Raw genomic sequence first — 17,874 nt, forward strand, 5'->3', positions numbered from 1 at the left:
AGGAAAACATGGACACCACATCCTCTGGACTAAAGAGGATAGGGACAACACAGCTTGTTATCAGTGCTCAGTTTGAAAGCCTGCATCTCTGATGGTATAGAGGTACATATGGAATTGGTAGCTTGCATAGCTGGAAAAACACCATCAATGCTTAAAGGTATATACAGGTTTTAGAGTAACATATGCTCCCATCCAGACATCTTTTTAGTGAAGGCCTTACATATTTCAACAAGACAATGCTAAACTGCATCTATTACAACAGCATGGCTTCACAGTACATGAAATGAAAAATATGACAAAGAAGACCCAGGACTGTTGAGCATCTAGAATCCTATATCATCAATGTCCAGCAGCTGAACTCCTCAGTTCCAAGACTGTTGCTAAAAGAAGAGTAGTTGCTACATAGTGGTAAAAAAGGCCTTTTCCCAACTTATTAGAGACGTGTTGCTGCCATCAAATTGAAAGCGAGCTTGCTTTTTTCCTAAAATGGTACATTTTCTCACTTCAAACCTAGATTTTCTATGTTAGATTGTGAATAAAACATGGGTTTACGAGAGCAATGTGTTCTGTTTCTACAGCATCCCAAACTTTTTAGAATCGGGCTTGTACGTATGTGCTATCCTCAAGGTTATCTCACATTTGTCCAAACACTTCAAACTCAGTTGCCGGAGTGGGCGAGGTAGCGCGAGAAGACAAAAACACAACGACCCTTACAGATACCGTGATGCATTTTATTAGATGAAGATCCAATGATATATAGTCAACATCAGCATCCTCCTTTAAAAAAGACATTAAAATTGAAACATTTTCAGTAAAAAAAGTAGTATCGTACAGCCAATGTGGGGTACCAGAGAGAAAGCATGACATGACCTAAATCATATTCATTCATCATCGTAAGGATCATAGATAAAACACAATACATTAACACTGTTTACAATCTGTAACACAGAGGTTGACATGAATGATGAATACAGTAAATAGAATATATTCATATATTAAGATCTGTTTACAAAATCAAAGTAATGCATGTATGTATATTATATATATCACAGAGAAAGGCTATCCACAACCTTGGCTTTCAGCTATATGCACACCCCTTGTTATGCAACACTTTGCCCAAGCAAAATGAAATCTTTTGTTTGGTCAATTTATTGTTAATGGGTGGGTTCTTTGGTAGTGCTGGGTTTTTAACGCTGCAGCCTCAGACTGAGCGGTGAGAGTTACCGACGAGAGTTAACCGTTAAGGTTTGGTTGTAACTGAAAAGGACTCTTCACCTACGGGGAAACTTCTAGAGCAATGTTCGCAGGAAACTGTGTCTGTGACAAAACAGAGCAACTCATTTTTACTTTTCTAAACCAGGATCACATTTAATCTGCGATACATCTCACAGCTCAAACGGACTGAGATGAAGCTGACTAGGTGTCAAGTTACAGCACAAGGTTTAATTGGAACTTTAATATGCACAAAATGCTGTTTTTCACCAAAAAATAAAAAACAAACATCATGAGGATCTCTAGCACAAAACTAGTCAGAAAACTTTATACCGTGCATGCATTAACAGTGCATTTGCATGGGATGGAGGCAGCTGTAATGGATTCTCTCATTTGAAAACAATACATTTCCATCGGAGAATAACACACCCAGCTCGTTTTGTAGGATCCTGGCCTTAGCAAAGAAAAGTTAGCATCAATGAACCTGAGCAACGCTTTCCAGTAAGGTTACCTCGCACTGTGATTAATCCAAGACCCTTAGTGGATGAGGAGTATTTAGTAAGCTAGGTAGATCATGTGTCGGTGCATTTAGGAAAAAAAGTGAATCTCATACATTGCTTCATAATGTTACCCATTAGTTTCTCCTTTTTTAAACAAGGGACAGTTAGTTAACGATCAGGGTAACAGCAGTTAAACAGCAGTCATCCCAGACTGAAAGAGAGCCTTTGAGCGATGACTGAAAATCCGCAGTCATGTATAACTCGGTTAAAAGTATATTTTCATGTTCTCTTGACACATGAAACCAGTTGCTCTCTAACCACTGGCTGGTTGGCTTCTTCAAATGTGTTTGCATCTGACTGGTCTCCTCATCACCTTTGCTCTTCCTCTAAGCAGCAGAAAGATGCTCACAGTGTTTGCAAACCTTTTAGGAACTCTGGCCAAAGGTGCTGACCTGAGACGTGCCTACGTTTTGTAATTCAGTCTGGTCCTGTAACAAAGGTGGTCTCAGCGATGGGTCCGCGGACACCAGACGAGCTCGGGGGAACGATCAGCAGATCGCTTTACACGACTTTGGTGTATTGAAGGATGAATAAAACCCGGGAGAGCTGCTTTGCTGCTGTGAGGGCAAATTCCTATGAGGTTTTGGAACAAGCTGGTGGCTGTCCATCTCTATCTCTCTTCCACATTCGGCTCACCCTGATCGTCCTGAGCTGCATCACTGGCATGACATGGAGTGGATCCCAGCCAGAAACCATCAGAGCCTCAACATAAATGGATCAGGACCCTTCCCTCTCCCACTATTTGGAGTGAGAGGCCCAGTGGGTAGCAATCTCTACCCCCTCATCCCCAACTCAGCGCCCATGTGCTAGGGCCTCCGTGCCAAGCCTCAGCGCCAGGCCTCATCAATGGCCCAGCTGGCATGGCCCCGATCAGCTGGATTTGCTATAATCATATTAGGTCATCTCTTTTACGTCGGGGACGGAGTGGACGTTCGTCAGCTCCTCATTCAAGGCCGTCGAACGCCTGCAGGCTGGGCCAACCGGTCTCGTTCTGGCTAAATTTCCCATTAACAGATGGTTTTAAAGTTATTATTAGACAAGGTACAATACTTCACACAGTGGAGACGTCTCCTAGCAGGTATAGAGGGAGTGCGGCTGTCTTTTTTAAAGGCTCAGAAAAAGAAATTAGACATATTGCCTCGTATACTCTTGCTGGCCAGTCACCTAATCCTGCTAGCTGCGTACAAGCCTGCCTAGTCCGTCTCTCTGTCAAACTGGGATGTCTGGGACTTTGACGCGTGTGTTTTTGTTTGTGTACATCGAGAGGTGTGATAGGGAGGGATGGGTAGTAAGTTACAAAGGTTAATGGTAAATCAGCCAAACCAAAGTCACACACTCACCCACCACACACGACCCCGCTCCCACCCTCTACCCAGTCCCTCCCCTCCTCCTCCTCCGCTGCGGTTGTCACCCGGCTGCTCGCCCCTCAGTCCCAGCCGTTGTCCTTGATCATGTGGGCCAGCTCGATGATGAATTTGCCCTCTTTATACTTTTGACTGCTCTCAAAAGCATGTTCCTGGAGGGAGTGGCAGAGGACAAAAGACAAGAGAGGCTGCGTTTATTTCAAATGTAACAGCATGTATATGGAGATTAGGCTAATGCAGTCTTTTCAGTTCTGTGCAAAAATCCCGGCCTGTCTCTGCTCCTGGCTCCGGGGAAGCTGGTTATATAACAATCAGTCACTAAACACTGCAGAGGAGCCTGCAGATCCAAAACCCTGACCAGACTGCACTGTCATACCTTACATTGGCAGGACTGAGTCTCTAAGCAGTAGAGACACCAAATGAACACAGGCTGCAGCCAATGCAGGGCAAACTCTGCAAGCTAAAGCTTGCTTTTCCTCGCTTGGGTGTGTGATCCAAAATTCCTCAGGAAAATATGAATGGATTTAGAAAAAGTACCAGAGTACAAGTCTTAGCTACATAGATTATTAGTGGCTTGCAGTGTTGGTAAGCTAAGTAAACACACAAACATGTATGTAACTGTGCAGCTCATTCTTCCTCTGCCATTATCCAGTTCACTGACTCTTTGCTGGCTGATCCTTTTATCATTCAAAAAGGAAGTCTGCATGCTTGGGCTAGCTTACTGAAATGCTGGGAACTCGGCCAAAAAGAGTCCAGAAATGGCAAAAAGATTTAAGCCAGATAAATACTTAAGGTCTCAGCCAATGGCTATTGTGGTACAGTGGGTTATCTACCACTGTCCAGTCCGCATGCCAAAGTATCCTTGGGCAACATACTGAATAGAAATGCTGCATGAATGTGTGACTGAGAGATTGAATGACATTTGTAGTAGAAAGACTGTTTGAGTGCTCTCCAGAGTAGAAAGGCAGTATGTAAGCCTAAATTTTCAAACTGGCAATGGCCAATTGGGGAAGTTGGGGAAAAATTAGCATTCCCTGACTGGTTACATGAGGTTGATGTCTGTTGCTATGGAAACACTTGCTAGATTGGTCGCTAGTCTAGCTAAAGAGTGATCAGCCACTCCCTTGACAAGTGGTTGAGGGAGGCTTGGATAGACACTGCAAACACTCTCCAAGTGACAGTGAAACTGTGAAAGAGAACGTCCATCTTCAACTGGCAAAGAAGCTGAACGTTCTCTGTTTCCAGTTCAGATTGCACTTTGCATTTCACTACCACTCCGTGGCAAGTTAGCAATGTTTGCAGACAAATCGGCATCTTCCATGCAAACGACAGGCGGCCAAAGCAAGAAGAGGATTTCTGATACAGCCCCCTTTTTTTCGAACAAGTTCACCAAACAACAGCAACCAAACTCCAGCAACCACTCAGCAATCGGTTTGCCAACCAGTCATCAACCAGTGGGGATCTATGACCTAGATCTTGGCTAATTTCTCTATTGGATAAGCTACCAGTTTGTAAGTACATACTAATGGCATTTGCATCATTCTTAACTGTACACTGAAACAGCTTCTTCCCTTGGACAATTCCGACTGTCACCAAACACTATCCACCCACACCCCACCTCACCAATCTGAGCCATGGGCTGAGTATCCTTCATCATTCAGGCCCCTAACATACACACTCTAGTCAGACCGAGCCATTTGCACTACTCCCAAGCCCTTTGTTCTCCATTGTGTGCCTTTTCTAGTGTGTGCTTCTGTCTTAATGTCTAAAATGACATTTATTATAGTCTTTTATTTTACTTCATTTGTTTAAAATTAGTGAGGCCATTGCAAACATGTTGACGTCACTGAAGGCATGTCTCAATCAGCCATTGATGAAATCCTTTTAGCACAGCTCTTATTTTGAAAAGTATGGAAAGCTGTTTTTATCCATCTGATGTTCCAAAGAAAGAGTTGATTATTGTTAAACGTGTCACAAAACAGTAATATTCTGCTTTCTGTGCAGGACATTCACTCACTGTGAGACCCTCTGAGGTGTGTCACGGTGTAGGCCGATACAAATGTTCTTTTACGATCGCCTGTACCTTGTTTTGTCTTTGGCTATTTTGGTTCAGACCTGCAGAGGCATGCTATCAGATTTCTCGGTGTAGAAGTGCAGTAGGTCAAGCCTCTCAATAGAACTTTGAACACTGCAGAAAATCTACACTGCTGCCGGCAAAGGATATTAATGGAAGCTCTCCTTTAAGCCCCATCTAGTGCCTGCACGCTTTTGCATACATGTGACCTCTGTTTTCTCTGCCTTGTGAGGTCCTGACAGGAATAGAAACTACTGAGAGATGGAGCTACTTCTGTAGCTGGTATACCAGGTGTTTAACATGTGCCATAAGGAGGGTACTTTTTTAGGCGGAGAGGTTAAAGAATAAGGTCTAAGGTTATAGAGGTAGTCGTGAATGTTAAAGTTAGAGGTTAAGCAAAGAGTTCTGGTCAATGGACCTTTCTCAGAAAAAGGATACTGCGTGCACATGTTTGGTTGAATTCTTCAGGGATGTAGCCACGTGCCCTATAATGTAAACTCTCACTTCCAGGGTTCACCACGGACAAATGCACATGCTCCGTTGATATATGAAGACTGCTAACGTGTGGATCCTGTTTAGGTTCTCACTGACATGTGACCTAAAAAACTGCCTGTCCTAAAAACATACCGCACATGTATTTTGACATACAATATCACTGCTTTACAGACGCTTCAACTCTACATGTGTTTTAAACTCAAAAACGGTTCCAATCAAATCTGAGTCTATTTTAAACTAGATAAAAGATTCCTAAAGAAACTACTTTTCCATGTAAAGCTTCTGTTTGATTAACAAAGGGAAAGAGTCTTCTGTTGAACCATCAACAACTCAGACTTTTATTAAAGTCCTATACTCCGAACCTTCAAGGGGCAATGCTTTTGCTTCTTTTTATGACGTGAACATTAACTGCACAGTGTAGTGGTTACAGAATAATGACATCTTCAGTGTTTAGGCTTGTTGCCTCCAATTCTTGATGTCATTATGTAAGACCGTTAGCCACTGAGGAAAATAAAGGCTCGATTGTGCAACCAAAACAAAAAGAAGAGAACTTTGTGTTTGTGTTTCCTAGCAGAGCTATTGGTAGATTTTCCAGGTAGCTGGATGCTGGAACAGCCGGAGTAAATGTGGAAACTCTATTGAGGATAAGAAGGAAAAAAAACTCTGGAAAGTGCAAAAGTGACGTTCAGCTGTTTTGGTTTTTTTGGTACCCAAGTCACATTTATTTAAAGATACAGTCAGTTAAGTTGTTGAGCTTATTTAATAGATTAAAAAATGTTGGAATAATAACTATAAATCAATCGGTGAGTAAATAAAGAAACTGATGCATTCACATAGACACGGAAATAATCCAATAAAAGCACACAGAAGTGCATGCTGGATTGTATAACCATTGTTGTACCACCATCTTGAATACAGTGTCCACAGTGGCCTAATCCTGTTTTATGTATGTGGCTTTTAATTTATAGATCACAAATAGCACATTCAAACTATTTATGTCCATTTCACATTTGTATTTGCACGCTTTCATCATCTCTTTCTCATTATTTTTTCTCCTCCCTCATTTCCACATCATCCTCATCTCGTGAACTGAAGTCAGGGTTTTAATACACGAAAGCCTGCATTAAGATGCTTACTTATTCCCAACATTGACACAATTACTTATCGTCAGGAGATTAGACATTCAAACCTCCCATCTCCGGACAGCTGACAATGAGCCAAGCTAGCTAAACAACAACAGCTGGTTATAATTTAACATTATCCCAGCTCATGTTAAGCTCAGATGCCCTAAAAATGACACCTGAACTCAGGTAAAGTTTGATTCCATTCTTTAAATAGAGTTTATTAAAGTCAAACAATGTTAGCTCCTCTGCAAAGAAAGTTTCACTAATGCTGGCTAACAGCAGTTAAGAGAAGCTAATGGGGCTAACAGAGGCTAACATGAGCTAAAGACGGCAAAAACAGCAGCCTTACAGACAGAAAGGTTCAGGATATCAGCCAATAACTCAACTCGGTATCACTGTCGTTGGTCAGAAGTAGTCAAAGTTTTACAGCCTATTAAAGAGTAAACAGAGGTAAACCCCTGGCATATTGAGAACTGAGGCAAAAAGTGACAGCCTATACTCACTACATACAGTATGAATGGTGGCTTAACTAGGTTTCCCCACAGTGGCCACCACAGCTAGGATTATGCACTTGAATTGGGAAGTCTTCTAGTCTTATTAACTGCTCGAATGGTTTTAAATTCCAGATCACATTTTACTATACAATCATACAGCATTTAAACTACCTCACATCCGTGGCCAATTTAGAATCAGTAATTACCACAACATTCAAGCCTTTGGACTGTGGTAGGAAATTGGGAGTAAATCAATGCAGGCTACGGGAGAAAATGCAAACTTCATACAGAAAGAACTCACAAACGTAGAGGTCTGAACCAGGAGAGAGCAGTGCTAACCATCGCACCAACCAGGTCCACAGTCTCTCTTTTTATAGCAAAATCTAAAACCTTCCACCTGTTTGTTTTCTGTTTTTCCTGAGTTTGTTTTTCTATTGCAAAAAATCAGACACACACAACCTGGCATTATATCCACATTATGTAACAGAGTGTGTCCATTTATCGGTCTAATGCAAGGCTGTTTTATAACAAAAATTGAATGCAATCTTATTCATTCAATATGCTGCCTGGTAGTTTAATTGACTGCATGATAATTTATTGTACTTTTAGTCCTTATATCAATGTGTCAATATGTTTCCCTCAGATCTGTAGTAAAATCAGATTAGAAAGAGGTATAAAATACAGAAAGAACCAAAGAATTATACCCCAGTAATTAACTGGAGTCTAAATATAATTAGGGTACAAATAAAATAAGAGTACGCTATAATAACAAACTCTCAGCTTGTCGCCCCTAAACTTGGATGTGGTTTGTGGTACTTACGTATTTCCAGCCAAGGGTCGTTTTGCAGTTCTCACAGTAGATATCTGCTACAGCGTGCAGGCCCGTGAGCAGAACTCTCTCCTCTGCAGGGCCACACCCAACATTTACCCTGAGAGAAAGAGACACAAGCAGAGACAAAGAGAAAATATTTAAAAAAAGAAGTGTGAAAGATGTTGTGCATAATGTGCAAAGAGGGTGTTGCACAGAGGGTGCACTGACAGGCCACCAGGCTTTGCAGCAGCATCATTTTCACACTCAATTCAGCCAGTAATAACACCGCTCTGAGGCACAAACTGGCTCTGTCTACACTGGGGCCTTAAAAAACAAAAACAAACACACCCCAATATTAACCTGGCACATCACCTGCTTCCTGTTCAAGTCCAGCATGCAGGTTTCCTGCGACGCCTCGTTCCTACAGGTAGACTGAAATGCAACAAGAGCACTGGCTTTTATTCCTAAATCAATACTCACACTGAGTTGAACAGGTAGGCTCTGCCCTGGCTGCCCTGGAACGACTGCAGAGACAAGATGAGACAAAAATGAGAAGACTGAGAAAAATCCACTAGTCCATACAGTGCAATAACTCTGTAAGATTATATAAGCATGCTATTATACTGCAATAGTGCTCGTATGTTATGGAAGAGCTTATATTAAAGCCTGTGTGGTCTGTTTATATTACTGATAACATCGTGGTTGACTGCTGTTTTAATAGGCCTACCTTTACCTGGCTTTTATTTACAGTAAGGCCAAAGCTCGCACTGACGCGCCATATTAAACATATTTAATTCAGCCAGCTGTGTTACGACAGGCGGAAGGCCTTAGTACACAGGTGAGCATGTTTCCGTAATCACACATGGAAAAAGTGATAACACATTCATAATCCAATTCACTAACCAGCTTATAACCTAATCCATAACCTAATCCGCCCACAGGCAATAGTGAGGTGGTGGCTGACACAAGCGTACAGGTGTTCAGCCTGCTGTTTATTTTCATCCTTTCGTCCTCTTTTATGCTTTTTCAGTACTTGTCCTTTTAAGTGCTGTTAAACAATCGTCTTTATTTCTGTGTAACTGAAGTAAAACAGTAAATAATCTGAATCTACCTGCAATAATTAGCTGCCTGAATGGCAGCACAGGGCGCGATCACGCCACTGTTGCCGTTGGATACCTTTGAGATGAGCTCGTCGTGGTTGGCTAGGTGAGCTCGGCAGTGGATGCAGCTGTAGGTCCGGTGGCAGCTCGGCAGGTACGCCTGGAAGGTCTTGGAGCGCGTCATCCTGACCATGGGCGGGGTTGGCGGGCGGTGCAAGAAGGGACTGCCAGCCCAGGTCGGCTCACAGGGGAAGCACCGCAACACACAGGTGAGGGCCGTGGTGGGCGGTGGGTCGGGAGGTGAACACCTGAGCGCAGAGAGGTGATAAAAGCGCAACTACTGATGACATGCGACTGTAACAGCTGCCTCCTCAATCCCAACCTACAGGTGTATAAGTGCTGATGGGAATAAAGTGATCACTGCTCTGCGGGTTGAGAGAATACTCCAGCTGGGTCGCATCTGTGAAACTCATAAAACCTGAAAAAGCTATGGTGGGACAAGACAGTGTGCATTATTAATGACCTGAGGAACCCTTAGTGGTCGTTTGAGCCACCAAAGCAGAGACAAAGACTCATTTTGGTAAATATTTGATAACATGTTACTGTAAGCCATTTATTACCTTGTTTGAAGGCAGTTTTCGGATGAAGCTTGGCTTTTCTACTACAGGACTTTTTAGGAAAACATCTGCTGACTGGTGAAATCAGATATGTTACTGCCTAATGACCTGTCTGAATTAAAAAATGCTTATAGAAGAGGCACACGGCTGTCCAATATGTACCAACGGGCCTGCAGGACAGTGACTGACCATGATAAAAGCACACAGTAAACACTAGTATCCATACTGGGTATAATGAATATTTATAATTATATATTTCACTGCCCCAGCCTGTGTCCCTGCCTCTGCAAAATTATTTATAGTCCCCATCTGATTTTAGCATTGCATCGTGAAACAGTCCACAGCACAAACAACAATCATATTAGAGGATGACTTTCACATTCAGCGTTCACAATCCCATCACAGCAGACATGACAATGCCCGGTGCAGGATGATCCCCAAAACTACCTTTCACTAAAAAAAGAGAAACAAAAAGGGGCTGATTCAGAAAACTCACTAAAAATGTTAGAAATACTCCTACTGCCTGATTGCTGACAGAAGAATTACCCACAAAAGATGAAAAGCAGCTGTGGACCAGGGCTGCTGACTTTGCCAGTAATGCAGCAGCTGCTGATAGAGAGGAGCAGCCACACGCCTTAGTGAAAAAGATCCACCCCAACCTGACCGTCATTCACTGCATCAATCACAAGGCTGAACTTGAAGTCCACGAAGGTGCAAAAAGTGTTACAGGGCTGAGCCACTTTCACACATTTATCGACTCTCAGACTGAAAGTCTGGTGTTAAGCTCAATAAATAAAGACAGTCGCCTCATTCTCAGCACGAGTGTGGGTAAAAGAGGGGCCACGAGCTGCAGATGATGCAAAAATGCCTTAATCGAAGCAGAATGTTTATTTATTATTTGTTTAAACTGACAGTATTTTGTGCTGTTCAGCTTATTTCAGATTAAATAATGATGTTAAGTGCAAATGGGATTTAATTCTGTTACACTGTTTGTATTATTAGGTTTGAATGTGTCACCTGTGTCTGGAGAGGAATGCATAGACTGAGACTACTGCGCATACTAATTTAATTTTAAAAATACGTTATAATATACTCAATATGCATACTTGAGTGTACTTGTCATCACTCGCAGCCTGGACCCAATTCAGGGGCCACAACCTTTGAAGGACTCGAGGCTCCTGCTGCCTAGCAACGTAAAGCAAAACGTCTGTCCAAGACTAGAGACATCTTGGACAGAAGTGGTGGAGAGAGGAGAAAATGCTTGTCTTACTATTATATTTGATAAATTTGGCTTTTTGAGACTTCAGACTAAAAAACCCAAAATAAGTTGCAACATTTATTTTTGAGCAATAAAATGAAAAGAAATGACCAGATATAGCAAATATTATACAAATTAAAACACATATATGCAAATTAATATTGAATTTGCATACAAGAATTCAGTAAACACTCTATTTTCAAAAATATTGGAATTTTCTAGTAGTTATTTAATGGTTCGAACTATAAAGAACCATTTTGTTTTGTTGTTATAGGAGAAAATTAAGCTGTTTCATTGTTACATGATGTACCTGAGGCTGAGAGAAGTTTAAACTCAGGCTCTGTGAGGCTGCTTTTACAGCAGTGCTAAATGCTAATCTCAGATGACTAACATCCGAATGTTTAGAAGTGCTAGGTTATTTCTGCTGTAAAACCCGTCTCAGATTTCAGGACTGCCTCGTGCTTTTCCTGTTTTCGATTGCAGGTCAGATGTCTGAAGATATAATAGAACAACAAATGTACAACATATATATGTTACAGGTATTCAGTACTAGTCATTAATAAAGCCACTTCTTGCCCACCGTTAACATGCAGTCAAACCCTGACTCCAGCTTTGCCAGTGCCCACAGGCAGCAGCAGTCCTTGCTCGCTCTCTGAGGCTGCAGAGATAATCTGCTTAGCCAAGCACAACTGTGAGGACTGCGCTCTGCTCGCTCCATGATATCCAAATGGATCGAGGCCTTAAAATACTTCTGCTGGTGTGCCCTGGTGACTGAGAAGATTAGAGAGCTGACCCAGGAACCCATCCCAGGGGCTGAGGGGCAGAGAGGACAGGAGTGTGTTTAGACTAACTGTACAGGAAGAGCTCAATAGTTAGAGGCCTACCTTTTGATGCAGTAATAATCTTTGAGGTTTTATTGCTTAATGCAACGTTAATTGTGATTTCAGCACTGCAGCTCTGCTGCAAAACAGACCCTATCAATCCCAAAAGCAATCTTGTTTTATTCCCCTGTGCTGCTTAACACCTCCATAACAATATGCAACTTTCACAGTCTCCCCTTTAACTACTATCCTTTCTATGGGTTATTGAACGCAATCCTTTTTTTTAGTTGTTCACCTTTACAATCTGTCTCTATGTCTCCACGCTTTCCTGTCTGTCTTTACCCAACCATCTGGAAAAACGAATAAAATAGTGATTGGGAACAGGAGGCCTCTGTGAACTGAGGACACACAAAATAACGAGCTGAGAGTGAGAGAGGCGCCTCTTTACGTTGCTGCTCTGCAATATGATTGTTTTTAGTGTCAGCGCGAGGCTGATAAAGGCTCGAGTGCTGATGGGAAGGACTGGGAGGGGGATATAAATAAATAAGGCAATGAGATGTGCCCTTGTTTTCTCTCCTCTGACACGATGCCAGCAGCGTGGGATTGGGGCACAAAGACACATTCAGTACAGTTGTCAGAGCTGACCCCTGACACACACACATACAGACTGATGTTTTACCCAAAGCACGTTTCATCCTCTCACAAAGTTTATGCATCATCCAGTCCTCCAACACTTGTTCAAAACGTTACAGTAAGTCCTGATGTACAGAATCAACAAATGGGCACACGTTCAGATTATCCAACTGGAATGACTGCTGCGCCCACAAACTCACGTTTGTTTGTTTGTTTTTACCATTTTCAAACCAAATTACAGACCAAATAATCAATCAATTAAGAAATTTTTCACAAAGCTGCCAGATTACAGCTGAGTAATTAGTCTCACGTAGGAGTGTAAGCTTCAACCTTGGGCTTCAAATTTAATTCCATTAAATTTAAGCTTCTGCTTTTAAGCCTCTGCAGCAGCATTTGTTGCAAATCACTCAGTCTGAAAGGACCAGCTGAATGCATGAAGTGAAAATATGATACATGGATCAGGTGCCAGAAAAAGGCTCTGTGGGATGCTGTTCCAGCTATTGTTGACGTATAGCACGCTATGATATTAAAGTGCCCTTGTGGGCTGATTTTCAGGGGCAGGATTATACAGGGAATGCTATGCATCTACTCATAGGTCATATTTAATCCACGTGGAGGTCTCTTTGTGTATAATCTCTCTGATGAAAGATCACTTAATGTCAGCCTTAACTGTGTACAAGTCCATGTCAGTGGCTTTAGCTTGAAATCAGTGCAGTGACAGGAGGGGAATGTGCCAAGGCTGGAGTATTTGTAAAGCCTTCAGAAAATTACACCCACATTGTCTGGTTGAAGCTCACCAAATGTGAGATTTAGTTCGTTTCATTAGTTAAATAACCAACTTTTTTTTTTTTTTTTTTTTTTTTTTTTTACAATAGACAAAACAAGACTCTAGAGTCTACTACTGCTAGAGCCCAAACAGTACTTGCCTTTTTTTGGGGGGGGGGGTTGAGATGCCTAGTTGGCAAGCCCCTGACAACCTCTGGCTGCTAGAGAAAAATATTTATTTCCCAACTGGTATTTCCCACACTGATGGTGCAGGCTCTGCACCAAAACCATCCCTGGGATTAACCTGGTTGCTAGCAGATTGCTACAGTTGCTGACTTGTCTGCAACCACTTGGCAAATAATGTTTGTGAAAGCTGAAGCGTGACACAAACTGGAAACGGACTGTTTGACTTCAAAGCTTCTGAAATGTGTTGGTAGCAGCAGTAAGGTTTTTTTGTCGTACTTTTCAGTTTTATTACGACTCAGCAAGTAGCTGAAGACTGTTTGGAGACAAGCTGTTGTTTTTCATGCTAACTTAGGTGACCACAATCTGCTAGTGAGTCCCTGAGTGAGTCCTGACTGGTTCAGAATTCGCGGTCGTTCCACTGGGTCATGTAACCTTCAAATAGCTACCCCAAGTGCTTAGCAGGCAGTTTGAATGTGTGCTGATTAAACAGACTTCTTTTTTAACTTCTTAAAACAGCATCTCAAACTTATCTGCTGCTATATTTCTATGGCGCAGCTAGCATATGTTGCTAACTTTTGGAACTATTGTGAGGCTCCATGATCCGCCACTAATGTAAAAAAAAGAAAAAAGAAAAAAAGATGTCCGTTCAGTAGCTAGTGCCGCAATCACAACCAATATCACCTAGCAACTACCAGAACCCACTCACCTGTTAGGAATAACCATTTTTCCCTAACAATCAGTAGTTTCCCGGGAGTTGCTGACCAGTCTCTAGCCCTGTGTGACTGAGGCCTTATGTATTTATATTTAAAAGGTAAAATGATGTGGCCATTGTTTCAAACAAAGTGCATCCTCTACTAACCAGCGACTAGTACTAATTTACTATTTACTAATTATTTTACCTTTGGCTATAGTTCACATTTAATGTGTGTATGGAAGTAAGAGTATGCTTGAGAAGCTGGATAACCATACATCTGACTCTGTATTTTCATGTACTACACAAACACTTTTCTCATGTATGTTTTATCCAAACTGTGAAGCAATTTGTGCACTTTAAAAATGTGCTAAACAAAAAAAACATATTATTATTAAAGACTAATTAATCATCTTTAAAAGACCAATAAACTGGAAATCTAATGAGCAGAAGAACTGAAATGATTCTAACCTCTATCAGATGTAGGAATTTCATGATTACAGTTTGGTAAAATTATAGAGACACAAGAGGGGTTGTAGAAGGCTTGGTTCGATTTTTTGTTTTCCTTTAATAAGTGAACCACAAGGCTGGAAACAAATTAAGCTGATATTGTCCTTTAACAGTGTCAGTGGCAGATGTTTGTGGTTTTGTGCTTACTAAATTAAATCTAGAGTATGGTGAAGGCTTTAAAACAGCTAAGATATTTTCTTATGGAGGAATGATGAATAATAAAAACATACAGAATACGTACAAAATAACCACACAGGAATACATCAAAGAGTGAAAGCAGGCACAAGCTGGAGAACCAAATTAAACAGATGAAAAAAAAGACGTAGTGAAGCTGTTCGAGGGGTTGAGAGTGACGGTGTTTGACATTTTCAAACAGCTTCCAAAAACAGAACAACACTCATGCTGGTGGGTGGACATGCTTGTAAGTCATTTTTGCAAAAGCAGCATTGTCTGCGGGGTGCTGACGTTCAGAGAAACTGCTGACGCAAAATGTTTGCACTAATAAAACCTCTCTGGCAGGAAAAAAACCCCCAAAACAAATTGCATAAATGATCAGATGACTGGAAGAGCTGATCGCAGCCATCCAGACAGGCTCCGGTGGCGTAAATGTCAGAAAGAAAACCCAAGTTTATCTACTCCTTCATCTGACTCTATGCCTCTCTGATCCGCCACGGGTCGTTCGAGGTCACCGAGCTGTCCATTCTGGTCATTTCTGGGTGTCATCACAAAAGGCTACGTGCAGCGAGTCTCACCAGCCAAAAGGGCCCTTGTATCCAAACAAAAAAAACAACCTTTGTTATGTAACACACTGATGCTGCTGCTGCTGCTGTCTCTGACAGTGATCGCGCAGGAGAAAACCAGAGGGGGGGGGGAGGAGATGCCAGGTGAAAATGACTTGGACAGAGGGTTGAAGGGAAGGGTGAAGAAAAAAGGGAAGAGGTGGTGTTGGATGACTTGCTGCTGCCCACGAGCTGCACCGTCACGATTTCTGTACTTTGTGTACTTTCATCTCGCTCTCCATTCACTGTTACACCGAGGCCACACAGCTTACAGCAGCATGACATCACTGACTACTCCCACCATCTCATTAAACCACATTGATGGAAGTGATGCTCCTGCTTCTCAGACTCTTACACATATGCATGCAGCTGCTCTCCTGCCCCTCTTTGGCTTGGTTTCATGTGCTTGATGTGTAGATGTTATTTCTAAAGCTCTTCCTGTAAGTCAAACCTGGCCAATTGCAGGCATAACACACTGTGCACAACTTTCGTCCGGGCAGGATCATCTTTCAAGGCCTGCAACTCTGACCCTCCTCTTCGATCCCTGGGTATCGAGCCCCCACATAATCATTAGGGATGTGCGTGCGCACGCTGCAATGAAAATAGATCGCAAACAGTGGAAAACAAGGCTGTGCCTCGATATGGGGTTCCCGATCTTCATCTCCTCCGTATGAACTCTCGCGGACGTTATTTACTAGATTTCTGGGATTAACATGAGGCACCCCCCACCTGCAGGTGAGGCTCAGTCATGTGTGTCTCATCACCTGAGGTAACACCTAAGTAAAAACATGAGGGTTTACGGTGTGGATGTGTGTATGAATCAGGTCACAGGCAGTGGCGCACTTTATCTGGGGCATAACTTCAGCCACCACACAGAGCACAGATGGCGGGGATGCCTCGGCTCAGCAAGACTCTCTCACTCACTCACACACACAAACACAAACACAAACACACACATACACATACACGCACACACACACACCGCCTTTAAAGCTTTAAAATCCGCAGTGACTTTAGCAGGTGATTGTCGTCAGCATGTGATCACGTGAGCGTACATTACACGATAACCCGCATCGATCACTGCTGACGTGCACCGCTACGGCCGGGGGCGCGCGCACGGGGATGATGGCGCAGACGTGCAGCAGTGCCACAACAAAAACAGCATGTGTCCTAATAATAAATAAAATACTAGATACTGTAGTAGATACTGTAACCACAGAGAGCAACTCTTCAGCATCCCGTCCGCAAAGCAAACAGGAAGAACAAACCTGCAACAGTTACCTAATGCACGTAAACAACGCAAGACATCATAAACTTCTCTTTTATATTGTCATTTTACAGCACGTGGGTCTGCAGTTAAAAGTTGACTTGGTTAAAGGCGTTGAGCATAAATAGGTCGATGCTTGAAATGGGTTAAGAGAGCAGTGTGAAAACCATAAGTAACAAATGCACCGGAGATGAAAAATAACGCAGACGAAATCATCTTACCTTTGAAAGGAAGAAAATGCGGGTCTCCTCCACGTAGCCTAGAAAATGTGGCACGTCCTCGTTTTTCCTCGTGGCAGTGCCAATCCTAAAACCTCTTTCGCATTCCTTCCCAGGCAAATTTCCTCTCCTCTCTGGCCCTGGCAAGTCCTGCAGAGACGCAATGTTTTGACGCGCAACGATGCCCAGCAGAGTTTAGAAAGCCACAGAGAGCAGTGGAACTTCCAGCCGGAGCGAGAGCATTCACTCCTATCTACTTCCGTGTTCGCAGTAAACCGTTTTGATTTTACAGACTGAATTTATAAATGATGGGGATTCTTTAAATATATAGTTTTGTTTATATTTACTGTTATGTGCTTTAACAAAAGCGTTTTATAAGCCGTAACATGGAAAACTAGCTAAAAGGTATGCCGCATTTAGGGGAAAAACCTCCAACAGCATCCTTTCTTTTCTAAACACATTCACGGTTACTGTAAAACTTAGATGTTCGACTTATTTGCAGTGCAATTAGTAACATCCAAATTGCAAAACTGGAAAACACAAACTCTGAAAAAACGGGAATCATCTTGAGTTGATACTCTTGGTCCCAAATCACACTTGTCCTTAAGGCTTGATGAATAAATGACAGGCTTATCGGCCAATCAGTGAACAGATAAAGCATAGCAACACCGTGTTTATTGGTCAAGAGTAGAAACGATGAACCAATAATCTTTCCGGATTCTAACGGGGTTTTCTTTCTAAATGAATTCTCTAGAAAGCAGTTCAGCTACCTGCAAATATTGTTTAATGAAGCTGCCTCGAGCAGGACAACACAGCGAAGGCATCACCTGTTCTTGTGAAAAAGTAGGAAATTATTATTTCAACATGTCCAGCATCATTAACTTTTCGCGACAGT

At 42.3% G+C, this 17,874-nt stretch overlaps 1 protein-coding gene across 1 annotated transcript; it reads right to left on the minus strand.

Annotated features, from left to right (window-relative positions):
- Window positions 1-575: 575 nt before the first annotated feature.
- LOC120719575 (protein yippee-like 2) lies at window positions 576-17,235 on the minus strand. Its single transcript, XM_040008856.1, has 5 exons — window positions 16,983-17,235; window positions 9,311-9,542; window positions 8,615-8,658; window positions 8,144-8,252; window positions 576-3,288 (listed from the first exon to the last, which is right to left on the minus strand). Exons 2-5 carry the CDS (start codon window positions 9,425-9,427, stop codon window positions 3,199-3,201), a joined length of 360 nt encoding a protein of 119 aa, XP_039864790.1. The 5' UTR covers window positions 9,428-9,542; window positions 16,983-17,235; the 3' UTR covers window positions 576-3,198.
- Between the last annotated feature and the right edge of the window lie 639 nt (window positions 17,236-17,874).

This window comes from Simochromis diagramma, unplaced genomic scaffold (assembly GCF_900408965.1).
Source record: "Simochromis diagramma unplaced genomic scaffold, fSimDia1.1 OVJJ01000344.1, whole genome shotgun sequence".
In the NCBI taxonomy this organism is placed as follows: domain Eukaryota; kingdom Metazoa; phylum Chordata; class Actinopteri; order Cichliformes; family Cichlidae; genus Simochromis; species Simochromis diagramma.